This window comes from Epinephelus lanceolatus, chromosome 20 (assembly GCF_041903045.1).
Source record: "Epinephelus lanceolatus isolate andai-2023 chromosome 20, ASM4190304v1, whole genome shotgun sequence".
In the NCBI taxonomy this organism is placed as follows: domain Eukaryota; kingdom Metazoa; phylum Chordata; class Actinopteri; order Perciformes; family Serranidae; genus Epinephelus; species Epinephelus lanceolatus.
The window spans coordinates 12,604,809-12,619,215 of record NC_135753.1 but is presented as its reverse complement, the minus strand read 5'-3'; the positions used below and the strand labels follow the sequence as shown (position 1 = coordinate 12,619,215).

The 14,407-nt window shown below is 38.6% G+C and overlaps 1 protein-coding gene across 2 annotated transcripts in view; it reads left to right on the top strand.

The window, feature by feature from the left end:
- The first annotated feature begins 487 nt into the window (after window positions 1-487).
- adgrg2a (adhesion G protein-coupled receptor G2a) overlaps window positions 488-14,407 on the top strand; it is a 34,877-nt gene continuing 20,957 nt past the window's right edge. Inside the window, exons 1-10 of one of the 2 annotated variants that reach the window (XM_078162718.1) lie at window positions 488-792; window positions 5,227-5,324; window positions 7,576-7,901; window positions 9,793-10,051; window positions 10,476-10,529; window positions 10,755-10,796; window positions 10,912-10,995; window positions 12,724-13,026; window positions 13,172-13,219; window positions 13,302-13,375. In XM_078162718.1, the coding sequence (XP_078018844.1) occupies window positions 722-792; window positions 5,227-5,324; window positions 7,576-7,901; window positions 9,793-10,051; window positions 10,476-10,529; window positions 10,755-10,796; window positions 10,912-10,995; window positions 12,724-13,026; window positions 13,172-13,219; window positions 13,302-13,375 (1,359 nt within the window). In that variant the 5' untranslated portion in view covers window positions 488-721. The remainder of the gene's footprint in view (window positions 793-5,226; window positions 5,325-7,575; window positions 7,902-9,792; window positions 10,052-10,475; window positions 10,530-10,754; window positions 10,797-10,911; window positions 10,996-12,723; window positions 13,027-13,171; window positions 13,220-13,301; window positions 13,376-14,407) is intronic. The other variant, XM_078162719.1, reaches the window with a different exon arrangement.

Genomic DNA, 14,407 nt, shown 5'->3' with positions numbered 1-14,407 from the left:
GTGTTTGTGTGTGTGAATATGATTGTGTGAAAGAGAGCGAGGGAAGATGTTTGACCGGTTTGTCTACCTGAATCCAACATTTTATACTTGAGCCTACTGTGTAATTTTTGGCTGTTTTTGCAATTTGTTGCAACACGCACACTTTTCCACACACGCATATACACTCATGTTCACACACACACACACACACACACACAAAATACACACATCAGATAAAGGCTAATACCCTGTCCAGGAACTGTCTGGTCCTGCATCCTGTAATACCAGCTGCTGCCCTCCAGTCACACTGAGATAGAAAACAACACAGATATACGATAGATAGATAGATAGATAGATAGATAGGTAGGACACTGTTCAACACTGTTCATTATCTCTCTCCATCTCTTCCCTCCTCCTTCTCTGTGGGGGTGTGTCATCATTTCATCTACTTCAAAAATTCTGATTTCCTGAATGTACCGTGACGCACTCTCTCTCTCACACACACACACACACACACACACACTCGCAAACACCTGATGCTACAGACGATGCTCCTGTGTAACAGACAGGTGGATACTGAAGTTACAAGGGAGATCAGCTGAGGACAGAGAAGACAAGAGGAAGCAACACGAGGAAGAGACAAGAGAAGACTGAGGGAAGTTGTGAGAGATACTTCAACGGTGGCAGTCTTTGGGGAATCATGATTGACGGATGAACCATAACACGGGGATGATGGAGATACATGTGGATATGCACATTCATTCACACATGTAAACCTACACTGACTCTGCAGATGCTTTTAAAAAGCATCAGGTAAGAATTTTAAAGATTCTTTTAGACTTACTCACATTGCTTTATCTGCTAAATTTATGCACCTATTTTTGTCTCTAAGATGTGATGCATGACAGTTTGTGGAGGATGCATACAAAGAGGGTCAGGATCAGGAAAGAAGAAGAGTCAAAAACAATTCTTGAAATGTCCCTGTTTGTTTTACTGTTGAGTTTAAATATAGAAAGCAGACTGTGGGAACTTGAGGTTAGTAATGAAAACAACAGCATGGCTACTGTACAGTATAGCCTCGAGGCTTTAACAGCTAGTGTTTCTTTTCCTGACGCACAGAACATATATGATCACATCCCAACAGACACATACAACTGTAGCTTCACATATACGATGAGATTGTTTTGGTTTTCTTAAACAGCTTTGAGCAATTTGAATTTTTAACTTACAATTAAGTTTCATTACCCAGGAAGTATCCAGAGAACATCATGTATTATTAATTTGTTTCTCATATTTGAAAGTAAAGAAGTGTCCCCAGTAACAATTTCTGTCTCTTAATCGATCGTGTATCAGAAGTTTAAGTATAGCTAAGTCTGGAGGCAAAAAAACAACACTGCAGTGAAGTGAAGAATGATATGGATCAATATTATTAGACAAATACATTTACAAAATGCTTCAATTGTATCAGCGCACAATCTGATTGTGCTCGCACACCAGAGGGCAAACCCTGTAGATCAACATTTTTTAATAAGGCCTGTGTAATTGCAGGCACTCCCTGTTATTACAGCACAATTAGTCACACTCTGTAACACTTACGTCTATAAATGTAGGTATGCAGATGTGGTAATTGGCATTAATTGGTGTGCAGGTTAAAAATAGGATTTCACAGAAAAGGAGCAGTGTCTTAGAACAAATAAAGCATCTCATAATCACCACTGGGCCAGCTAGCCTACTTTTACATCTGAAAAGCCAATGGAGAATATTCTAACACTGTAAACAAGAGCTACAGCTGCTAAGTGTTATCCATTTTTGCTTGTTAAAGAATAAGAAAGAGAAAATATTAAGAAGACAAGAAAGGACTGGGTAATGTTGTGTCTTGGAGTATCTGCTATTTGAAAAATTATATTTAAATTTATAAATGGGTAAGAAGTCTTATCAATACTTAACATGTGTTTAAGGCAAGGCAAATTAATTTAAACAGCATATTTTATTGCAGGTAAAATCAGTGTACCCCATGTTAAAATACATACTGCAATGATTAACATCTACAAAAATAGAATTTATTTATTTATAATTTAAAATACAATTGCAAACTGCAACAAAAAAAAAACTGGAACACAAGCAATATTATTATTTTTACTTAGTAATTGTAGTTTTTATGTAGTAATTATAAGATACAAAGTCAAGAATGTTACTTCTTAGGTCAAATGTTTGACCTAGTATCTCCAAACTTTGTCTAGTGAGTCCAAACTTTGACTTCACATTTATTGTAATGGGAGGCAATACCAGGATTTAGGTATATAATATGTCTGACGTTGCATGGATTGGAAATTATTCAGGCCTACGTCACGGTTCTGATGACCAGTTTACTAATGTATTTTTTCAACATATTGAGCAGTGATCAGATTGCAACTTTTTGTAAAAAAGAACATTATAAATGACACAAAGGCAGTGACAAAAATACATACAGACACATAAAATCCAGAGAAAACAGGTGGATTTTCAGCTGAGTTTTAAAACATTTGATGCTGGGGGCTGATGGAACATGTAGAAAGAGGCAGATCCACAGCTTCGGCCCAGCCACAGTAAATGCACAGTGACCTTTACGTCTCTAACAACTATCTAGCATCAGCTTATCAGATGACCTCAGTGTTGTGCGAGAACAGTAAGGATCTAAGAAATCACTGAGATCTGCTGGAGCTAGCCAGTTTAAAGCTTTACAAAGTAAAATCTTGTAGTCAACTCTAGATTTCACTGGTATTTTGCCTTAGGTTGCTTCTGGATTTAAAACTTTAGTATTGGATGCATGTATTTGTCAAATAAGTTAAATTCTAAAGTGAAATTTCAACATATCAGATAGCTTTAACCACAGTTTTTTCAACAGGTGTATGAGTGATGCCTTTGTGGAAAAACTAGACAGTGAACAGACAAAGTAAGCAGCTAGCTGGTAAACAATGTGGAGCATTTAGGATCTAAAAAGCCAGATGTTTCCCTCAGGAGTTGGTGGAGACCCAAACAGAGCTAAAAGGAGAGTGAATATTGGACGTACATTCACCAAGTGACCGGCAACATGGCTCCAAATGGGTGCTGATGTTGCTTTCTGTCTGCTGGATGTGTTTATGGACAACTGTTGACAACAAGTTATTCATATCAATCTTACCAGGCATTAAAGCTGGGGAAGGCAGTTTAATGTGGGTAACATTAGGCAACAATCCCAATATATCCTTTAGCATATTGTGGACTGAGAACACTAATCCTCAGCACCTCCTCTTGGCTCTGTTTTAAAGCAGAAAGAGGGTGTTTCTGTTGGCTGTTCTACAAATGCAGATGCGCATGAACGTCCCTTCTGTGAATGCCTGATTTAATGGTGAAGAATCCTGCTGTGAAAGTTGCTATTCCAGCATTGGCAACACTGCAAAACAACCCAAACAAGGAAGATGGACTTATGAAGAGAGTCTGGCAATAAACACAACAGAACACGTGTCAGTATCAGTAAGGCGTTTCAGAGATGGAGAGAAACTGTTGCCAATAGTTTAGCCTTCTGCCAACCAGAGCCAAAGGCTCACAGCTGCAGCTGTTTCAAGTTCAGGTTTATTTGCTAGGAAAGGCCTCCAATCACAGAATGTTATCTCAAGGGCTTTACGGGCCCACAAGTTTGCGAAAAAACAAAACAAAACAAAAACAAAAAACCCAAAAACAAACAAATATCAAAAACAGGATAGTAATTCCGTTAGAACTGCTGCTGTATAACGACAACTTGTTAGCATTCGCCTTTTTTAAGACACATAGAAGCTGCAAAGTTTGCGAGTGGGATATTAACTGAAGTATTTATTATGCTGTAGAACAAAACATGAAAATCTCAGAAGCTTGTGTTAACCACAGACATTATTTCAGGCATCTCACCAAAAACTCAATTCAACTGACTTGACTGGCAGTGCTAAAATGCTAACTCGTTTCTAGGTTGTTAATACTCATTCCTGGAGCAGTCTACTGAAATGAATGATGAGTACTCGTAGATGTTACAGCCTTTGCACACTGAGTCCATTTTTATCGTCCGAAGTTGTTGCAAGTCTAAAAGTAAATACGACTTCACACTGTGTCAGTCAAAAACTTGAGTCCAAAACTTTCGTCCATCATTAAAATTTTCATAACAGGTTTTCACAGCTGTCAGAAGCCATTTGACCAAGAATCAGTGAAGATAATGTGGCAGCGGGACACAGCCACGACAAGACAGAGGAACAGGGTGCACAGAATCATTTCGTAATACAGACAGCTCACTTACAACAGGTCAGATTGTAATATTCAGGTGGATGATGATGAAGAGGGGGAGGATGTGCACCGCACACAGAACGTGGAGGACAGCTCCGCCGCTTCATGCAGCTGCGGTGCTAAATGAAAGACAGGGAGGGAGTGGTGACAGCCAGATAGGTAACTCCAGTGGCAAAGGAGGGCATGTGTCTTTTCATTTTGTCACGCATTGCAAATTTTTGCATCCGTTAGAACAATGAAATGAATTGGAATCAGTGTGCAAGGTTGAAGTGCATGCATGTGCCTTTCATCGACTGGTGGGAGGGGCTTAGACAAAGAGGGGAGAGCTGCAGGAGGAGGGGTGTCATTTCAAATTCTGGCCTTTTTTTTTGCCTTCTCTAGAAAACAACCTTCCCCAGTTTTAATAAATCAATTTTGTGTTTCAGTTTGTTCCCCAGTGGCTAAAAAAAAATTTAAAAAAAATCAAGTACTTTGTAGTATCAACAAGCATAAACTGAGGTGCATCAACAACACAAAGACACCGCAGGCAACAATAACCTGTAATTTATGAAGGTGTGAATGCGGTGACATGTAACCCCATCTGCTGTGTCCACCCCTGCCCTGCAGTCAATCCGTGTGTGTAGACAAAGACATGGATAGTATTAGATCCTTTTAGTTTACTGGCTGTAAAGGAGGATTTCTGTGTAATCCCACGACTGAAACAATGATACACTGTGATCATATCCACATCTAGAAACACAGACTGCACGCAAGGGAAGATGATCGCAGTGATATGGGAAGCTGCTGTTCTCACTTACCGAGCTTTAAATAAAATTTGAATATTTAGGACATTTATGAACAAGTGATAGAGAAGTAGCTGTCACAAAGTCATTGTTTGCATCAGGTACTTCTCTATCATGTCAAACAGATCCAAAATAAAACCAAAAGGAGAGGAAGATGTCTCATGTCTTGTGACTTTATGTATCCTTGTGTTCTCAGGAGGATGCATGGCCTTTGCTTTGAAGGACGGTGGAGATGGACACATCATTTCCTTCTTGTCATCTGGCTCTCACTGTTGGCAGCCACTCCACCCAAAGGTAACTCACATAGAAAGAGGAAAAGACAAGGAAATACAGTGATTTGAATTCAAGGAAATGTGACTTCTTTTTCAAATGATGAGGTTTTTAACATGAAATAGCTCACTTCCTGTAGGCAGTAATGTACAGTTGTACTAGACAGATTTTACACCAACACAAACAGTAGGCTAACAGTCTGGAGCTGCATGTTAGCAGCTCTGTGAGGCTGTACATCACTTATTGAGTTTAATGCTAATGTCAGCATGCTAACACACTCAAAATGAGGATGCTAATGAGTGTACGTTTACCAACATTTTGGCTAGAACACTGAGTCACAACAATAGCAACAATGTCAACAGAACTAAAACCAAAATTAGTGTTTAACTTCATTATGGTTACAGATAAACTAGGGCTAGACAGCATGGAGACAATCAGGTATCTCAGTGTTTTTCACAATTACCTCAATATTGATTTTGCAACAATATTGTGAGTTTATAACACCAGCTGGCGGAGTATCATAGCACCACAAAAGGTGCATCAGTTTATAATGCCACCAGACGGTACAGTTTGAAACGCTGCCAGTAACCATGTAATATAAGAGCAGGAAGGGTAGGTGGATGGGTCCAACAAACCCCAGACTTTCACCCAGGAGGCTGCTGCTGGCTTCCCTTGTGAACACTGAGCCAAACCATGATGTCTTTTTTTTAAAAAAAATCTAACCACGTGCTTTTGTTGCACAAGGAAATAAACGTATAAAAGGTATTTTGTGGTGGTTACGTTTATTTCGGAAAAAAACTATATGCATCTAACAAGGAGAAACTGATTATATTAAATGTGAAAGGTGTGACTGATTTTGTGTTGTGACGTCATCTTGCAGTTTGTATTTGTAGCATGTGTAAAACTAAAAAGTGTCAACTCACCATATATCTATTTTTTTGCAGGGATAAATAATCAGTGTTTTAATGCTAGTTAAGAAGCATTAGATTTTGGCATATTGGTGAAATGAACTGATGGTCTGTCAGTAATTAGAATGGATTGCTTGTGCTTACGATTAGCTTAGCATTGTGCACAGCTGTATAGACCAATGACTGTATATAAAGATGGACAACGCCTCTCCACTTCCTTCTACTGTACAAAAATGAAGCCAAAATATACCAGATATGGTTGCTGCCATCTTACCTGGTGACATAATTTGGAGTGAGAGTCTAAACAGAAGAGATCTCCACGGTATCGAGTTTCTGCTGTCTGACAAGCAAGCACACTAACTGCAGACACAGTTGTAAATCATAATATTAGAACCCCTTTTTATAGCACTGAATAGCTCATTCTAACCAGACATGTGCACTTGAACATAAAAAGACAGACACTATCTTTGAGAAAATTATATGTGACGTGTACTTTGACATTTTAGTTTGGCCCATGTACCATCTGCCAACATGGAGAGGGCAGGCTTTGTGACCTTTACTGGAGCCAGCCACCAGCCACTTTTGGGAAGCTGTCATGTCCAGTTTTATATACAGTCTGTGCTATAGACCTTTTCATTGCTCTTTGAGGAGACCAGCTTTGGCTTGTTTATTCCCTGCCAGCTCTTACACTAGCAAACACTGCAACAGGAAATACAAAGGGGCCCATTTAGACTGTTTATGTTGTCAAATTAGAAAAGTACATTGCCCCTAATGGCCCTTAAGGAGATGTTTTTTAGTCTTAAGCGCACCCGTTATTATCTTGTGTGCAAAAGATAATAATCTGTGTTCCCACAAGATAATTATCACCTTTCGGGACTTAAGAGCCTCCGTAGAATGAAAGTGTTTATGGTAACTAAGCTGTTTTTTTTTTGTTTGTTTTTTTTTTGTTAAGTAGCATTAATTATTATTTTTATGTTCACAAATGATGACAGTGTGTAATGTGTTTTTGTATTAATGAATTAGCGTATTTTATTTGAAGTTTGCGACTAGCTGACTAGCTAACATACAGGAGCATTAAGCCGCTATAGGGACAGATATTTCCCTTCAGGAAATGATGGAACTAACACAGAGCGATTTCATCAGGTGGCTAAAAAACACAACTTCAAATGCATGTTACAGTTTCTCTGTATCTGCTGGATATGTATATAGGCAACTGTCTGCTAACAAGTTCTCCTTATCAGTCTGAGGTGAAAATATGTCAGTGTTAAGTTTACATTAAAAGTTATTTCCATCAGCCATCGACACAATTTCTGCTCACATCACAGCTCTTTGCATTTAAAACTCTAAATCTGCATTTCCTTTTCCAGCACTCGGCTATTTCCTGGCAGACACAAAGGTAGTACTAAAAGGCTGCGAGGACCACTGGACCCTGCAGGACAGGGCCGCCATGCCGCTGCTCTCTCAGATGACTTTATGTGTCGACATCCGTGTGGTGGTTCCCGGAGCCTGGGTGGCCTTCTCTTACAGCTCGGTCCACGCACCCAGACCTGAGCTGGGTCTAGAGGGGGATGAGGAGGCATTGTATGGGTGGCTGCTAAGGGTCCGTCACCGATTTCCTGTCCGGCTGTCCCCGACATACTGGCATAGGGTGTGTCTGAGGAGGGACGTAGCACGCAACTCCTTTAGCCTGGAGGTAATACTTGTCGTGTACTAGTATGCCCAGCTGTGGAGGAAGTATTCAGATCATGATGTTATATTCCATTACAAGTAAAAGTTCTGCATTGGAAATGTTGCTGAGAGAAAACAAAAGTAGTCTGTTATATGCCAAATGCCCTTAATGTATCAAAAATAAAAGTATTCACTGAACAACATTGGCTCTGTGAGTATTCTAGTCTTACATTTCATATTACTGGATTATTTACACTGAAGGATTAATGTGTAAATGTAATGGAGCAAAAAGTACAGTATTTCCCTCTGAGTTGTCATGGAGTAGGAAAATAAAGTAGTGTCAAATTTGAATAGTCAAGTAAAGTACAAGTACCTCAAATCTGTACTTAAGGTAAGCACTTAAGTACATTTACTTCCACCTCTTAGTATGCTGTGAGGTCTATGCAAAGCAAAGCCAAACAGTGTTTGCAAAAATAGATTGTTTACACACCCCAATAAGTTTATCTTGCACAAATACCACATACTGTGGGTGAGGTCTGGAATGAAAGACAAAACAATGCACTGTAAAAGACACTGTTTAGACAGGCACGCTGAAGTATGTACTGTTAAGCTGAACAGACTTTTGATTTTAACAGCAAAGTACCATACATGAAAACAGTGACAGTACTGCACTGGTGAAAGTGGTTTCAGTAGTTTGCAACCTATTAAAATGACCAAATGTATAATCACTTTGGTTATTTTTTTGTAGTTTTGGACAGTTTTGGATCAGTTATGATGACACTGTACTCACCAAAAGTCACTACAAAACCCAAGAGGGCAAGAAAAACACACACAACCAGATAGGTTGTGAACAAGCTAACAATCTGGTCAGATTAAATCACCCAGGCCAAAACTATGAACATAAGACCAAAGTAGTAATGGTCTTTTAAAGGAGCGCTTCACCATCCAAATGTCCATTTGTATATCAATTACTCATCCCGCGTTACGTTGAATTTGGCCAGAAAACCTTGTTTTTCTGGCATGCCTCCACTGTGAACAAAGAATCTAAGAATGGACAAAAAATCTTGATGAATTAAAGTCATAGGGGTCCATGTTTAACAACAGCAAAACTATATCAAAACATCTGTTTACAAACTCTCACACAACTCCTGCAGTGTAATCCATGTCTCATTTATCAATTTGTGTACTCAGTACACCCCAAACAGACAGCCCTTTCCCACGGGGCCCTGCCCTATGAGTGAAACTTGATCCATGCTCTCTTCAAAGCCAGACTCTGTTGACAAAATCAGTAATTTTACCTCACTGAACACAGGAGCTGCTGGTCTACCACTGCCTCAATCAGTTAGTTTGTTTCTGTTATTGTGACTTTGATGAATCCTAATTAATTCTTTAAAACACCAAAGTCACATGATAACACACACAAACCAACTGATCAAGTAAGTGGTAGACAAGCAGCTCCTGTGTTCAGCAAGGTAAAATTACTGTTTTTGTCAATAGAATCTGGCTTTGAAGAGAGCATAGATTAAGTTTCACTTTCAGTTCAGTTCCCACTTGGAAAGGACTGTCTGTTTGCCGGATTATACTGCACGAGTTGTATAAGTTTTGCTTAATGGATGTTTTGATATAGTTTTGTTTTGTTAAACGTGGAATCCTTTACTTAATACATCAACACTTTTTTTCAGTTTGTGGATTCTTTGTTCACTGTGGAAGCATGCAAGACAAAGTTTTCTTCTTAAATTCAACAAAACACCAGGCGAACAACTGATCTTCCAAATGGTCATTAGGGGGGTTACGTATTCCCTTAATGAGCAAATGTGGTGGCAGTGTGGGCCCAGTAATCGCAGGACTCAAACTTTTGAACTTTTACTTAATCTACACTTTATTTGTTAGCCACATAAGCTGTGTAAATGTTTCAGGTTGATGGGAAAATGGTGGCGGAGAGGACGGTAATCGCACAGGCCATCCCTCCCTACGGCTCCCTGTGGCTGGGCTGCCGACCCAGAGACCGACCCCCTGGAGCCAAGCCTGGGGAAGTGGAGCTGTACCTCTTCCGCATGTGGGCGGATGTAGGCGACCACGGCCTCTGCGAGGATGGCACTGTGATTGGCTGGAGCGCTCAGCACTGGGGCGTGACCAGTCCCAGGGCCAGACAGAGAGACCCCAGCCTTCTGTGTGGTGAGACCGACATGCATTGACCTGTCTTTATAACTGATACTTGTAGGTGTTTACGATAGGATGTTGTGCATGAATGAGTTCTCTGATTAACTGCATGTATAACAAAATGCTGTGTCATCTTTTCTGCCTTTTTATCATGGAATTCTAGCTAAAATATAGCATGGCATGTTTGCAATTTGTCATATAGAAGTCTTTGAGCATGCATCTTATCCTGTTTCACTAGATTTAGCTCTTCAGCCTATTCTTTTACAAATCTGACTATTTAAACAAAAAATTTCAAGCAATAGCAGTGCATGCAAAACATAACACGTAATGGGGCACTCAGTGGTGTCTTAATCTCTAACACATGTCCACATACATTAGCTGTGCATGATATTAGAGCATGTTGAATGTTGAATGTTGCATGTTTTTATGTCACTTATAGACCACAGACGGTTGAGACGTGGAGCACGTACTCACAGAAGCGTAACTGATAATGGTGTGTATTCACGTGACCTAAACACTCACATGCATGTTATGTGTAACTGTCTCAATGTATAGTTGTATTTGTATATGTCTGTATGTAGAGAGGAGGGATAGAAGTACACACAGAGAGATTTTTAGATAGAGACAACAAGAGAGAGCAAGACAGATTGATTTGGAAGTAAAATTACACACTATTGAAGTGTGAAGGGGAAACCTTAATTTACGTTCACTGTTTCAGCGCTCACACTTGGATTTGGAAGGTCATTCTCACCTCCATCTGGTGAGTATCCTTTTGACACAGTAAAAACCCACGATGTAATACCTCTTATTATCTTAATTACAGTACTTCCCTCTGATTATTACTTAGCTTCCTACTTCCTTCTTTTTCTTACCAGAAGTGCCTTTAACCGTAACTACCTCAAGTCCTGTCATAGCAACACCCGCCACTCACATCAGCAACCAGACGCCCACGGTCACAGGTTAGTGATGCTGACAGTAACTGCGTCCCAAGTCAGTATGGGTTGAATCACGTCATGCCAGTAATGATAAAAGTACTACTTTTTGTAGTTTTGATCATCATTTGTGTCAGTTCTTATCACATCATAATGTGAGTGAATAATAAAAAAGCTGAAGAAATGTAAGGATAATTAAAACTTAGGCCTACTTTTTGTTTTGGCCATCATTTGCATCAGTTATTATCACATCATAATGTACTTAAATAATATTAATGTAAGTAAATGACAAAGATTAAAAATTGTGCCTACTTTTTGTTTTGGCCATTATTTGTATCAGTTGCTATCACATTAAAATATAGAGGGAATCGCCTTGTTGTTTACAAATACTTCCGAGTAGAAAAACAGCAGAGTTTAGCTATATATATATATATATATATATATATATATATATACATATATATATATGTCTCACATTTTTCACGTCATTTCACGTCACGTCATTTTTCACATTTCACATTTTTCACAATGTTTGTAAAGTCTATAAACACAATGATTGAACAAACATTACTATTTCTGTGTGCACGTTTTGTAATTAGTAACATGGTTATCGTAGATTAGCTGGGCTAACCATTAGCTGTTAGCTGTTAGCTGTTAGCCGTTAGCGGTGTCTGTAATAACTCAGTAACTCAATAAACGGTCCGTGAAAAAAATATTTTTTCCAGCGGATGTCTTAGTTACAACATGATTGAGCTAACTGGAGTAGTTTCATGTCGTATCCGACAACGGGAAGCTTTTAACAGATGACGATATATACACATATATACATAACTCTGCTGGTTTTCTACCCGGAAGTATTTGTAAACAACAAGGTGATTCCCTCTATAAGTTAATTATAAAAAGTAGCAGAAGTCTAAGGGTAAGTTAAATTTGGGCTTACTTTTGGTTTTGGCAATCATTTGTATTGATTATCGTACTATACTGTAATTAAATGACGAAAAGTAGTCGACATTTGACAATAACAATTTGGGCCTACTTTTTGTATTGGTCGTCATTTGTGTCAGTTGTCACATTATAATGTAAGCAAATGACAAAAATAAGCAGAGATGTAATGACAATTAAAATTCAGGCCTTTTTGTAGTTTTGGGGATCATTTGCATCAGTTAATGTCACATTATAATTTCAGTAAATGACGAAAAGTAGCAGGAATTTAAAGGTAAATGAAATTTGGCCCCACTTTCTGTAGTTTTGGCTATCATTTGTTTCAGTTATAATATTGTAATGCTTGTAAATGACAAAAAGTAGCAGAAATTTAAAGATAACTCAAATTTGGCCTCACTTTTGGTAGTTTTGAGCCTCATTTCTATCAGTTTTTATCACATTATAATGAAAGTAAATGACAAAAAGTAGCAGAAATTTAACTATACATAAAATTTGGGCCTACATTTTGTTCTTGCCATCATTTGTATCAGTTATTATCACATTATAAGGTTCGTTAATAATGTAAAAAGTTAAAGTTTTTCCTAAAAGAAATTTAAGAATAATTTTAATTTGAGACAAGTTTTAATGGTTTTGTGCATAATTTCTGTTGATTGATTACAATGATTACATTATTATGTCTGTAAATAATAAAAGAAACAGAAAATTAATGATAATTTCAATTAAACACCTGAATTATCATTTAAATTTTATCTTGCAAACTATTATACATGAATACAATTTAAGACATGGCTGCTGTCTGTATTTTATTTTTAGTTTCAACACCCACTGGTAGCACTACAGTCAATAGCTATCAAACAGAGCCTCCATCAGTGATGCCATCAGCCAATCACAGCACAGAAGAAAATCCATCCAACCTCCAGAGATCATTCGTTACACCTTTGACAAATGTGACCCCACTGACGACACTGACTCCAGACAACCCCACCAGAGTTTCCAGTACAGCTTCACCAACAGCAGACTGGACACACAGCGCAGTCCCGCTCTTCACCACTGTTCCTGCATCAAGTACAACTCTACTTGCTGACCAAACCACGCCTAGAAGAACACTCACATCGAGTTAGTCTGACATTTTGGGTGTATATTTGTGTGGGTGTATAATTACAGACTCTTTTGTGTTACTGATGTAAAGAAGAAATAATACCTCTTCCTTTTTAAAAGGTTTTAATATTCTTTCAAATATCTGTGTCCTCTATTCTCTTAGGGTCCCCATTAGTAAATTGTGATGTCAGCCAACTCTGTTCCAATAACAGTAAGAAACATCAACATTTTGTCCACTCAAAGTCTTTTATTTAGGCAGATTTCTGACCTTACAATCTTATTTTTTTCTGCAGATGCTTACTTCTGGATGCCCATAAGTGTGGAGGCCAATGGCGGCAGTAAGACTGAACAAGATGTGTACAACTTGGTGAGAGTGACAATCTCTTTTCATCCCCTTTGTTGGGTTTCTCGTGTACCTTTCAGTCTCCACTCCTTCATTGTGTCATGCACTTAATAGCTTTAAATGCCACCTTGTCGCAAACGAGTCTTGCAGGCACAAGATTAGTTTTAGGAGCAGTACATTCCAATCCTGTGATGCACCTGATATTATTTTTGATTTGGACTGCCAGTCATTCACTGCAGTATTATCCTGGATGAGGTGTCAGCATTGTTAACTCTGTGACCTTTTACAATAAGTTTCCTCCCATCAGTTTCCAGTATTGAGCGTCATATCTTTTTCCACTGTATGTGTTACAAATGCATGTTTATATTCAGTTTCACTCTCTGAAGGTATACTTCACCCCCAAATGATCATTTGTATATTAACTATGTTGTTACTCTGAATTTGTGAAGAAATTTTTCTTGCATGCCTCCATTTTGTGCTCGGTACGTCCCAAAAGTGAAACTTATCTGTGCTTTCTTCTATGGCAGACCCTATTGACAAAAACAGTAATTTTACCTCACTGAACATGGGAGCTGCTGGTCTACAGCTGCCCCAGTCAGTCAGTTAGTTTGTGTTATTGATTGACTTTTGTGTTTCAAAGGGTTAGTTCATGTTTAAAAGGGTAAGTGGTCAGCAAGGTGAAATGACTGTATTTGTCAATGCAGTCTGGCTTTGAAGAGAGCATCGATGAGTTTCACTGTCAGTTCAGGTCCACATCAGAATGGGCTGTCTGTTTGGGAGGGAGGCAACTTAGCATACATCTGATAAGTAAGACTTGGATTTTACTGCATGAGTTGTGTGAACGTTTGTAAACTGATGTTTTAGAATAGTTTTGCTACTGGTAAAAGTGGTCACCATTTCAGTTCATTGAGAATTTTCTGGAGGCATACCAGAGAACAAAGTTTTCTTCACAAATTCAACCGAACAAGTCATTCTGGGGGTGAAGTATTCCTATAAGAAGTAGGACAGTAACATCTTGAACAGTCGTTACTCTGTACTTAAGCAAATCGGCTTTAA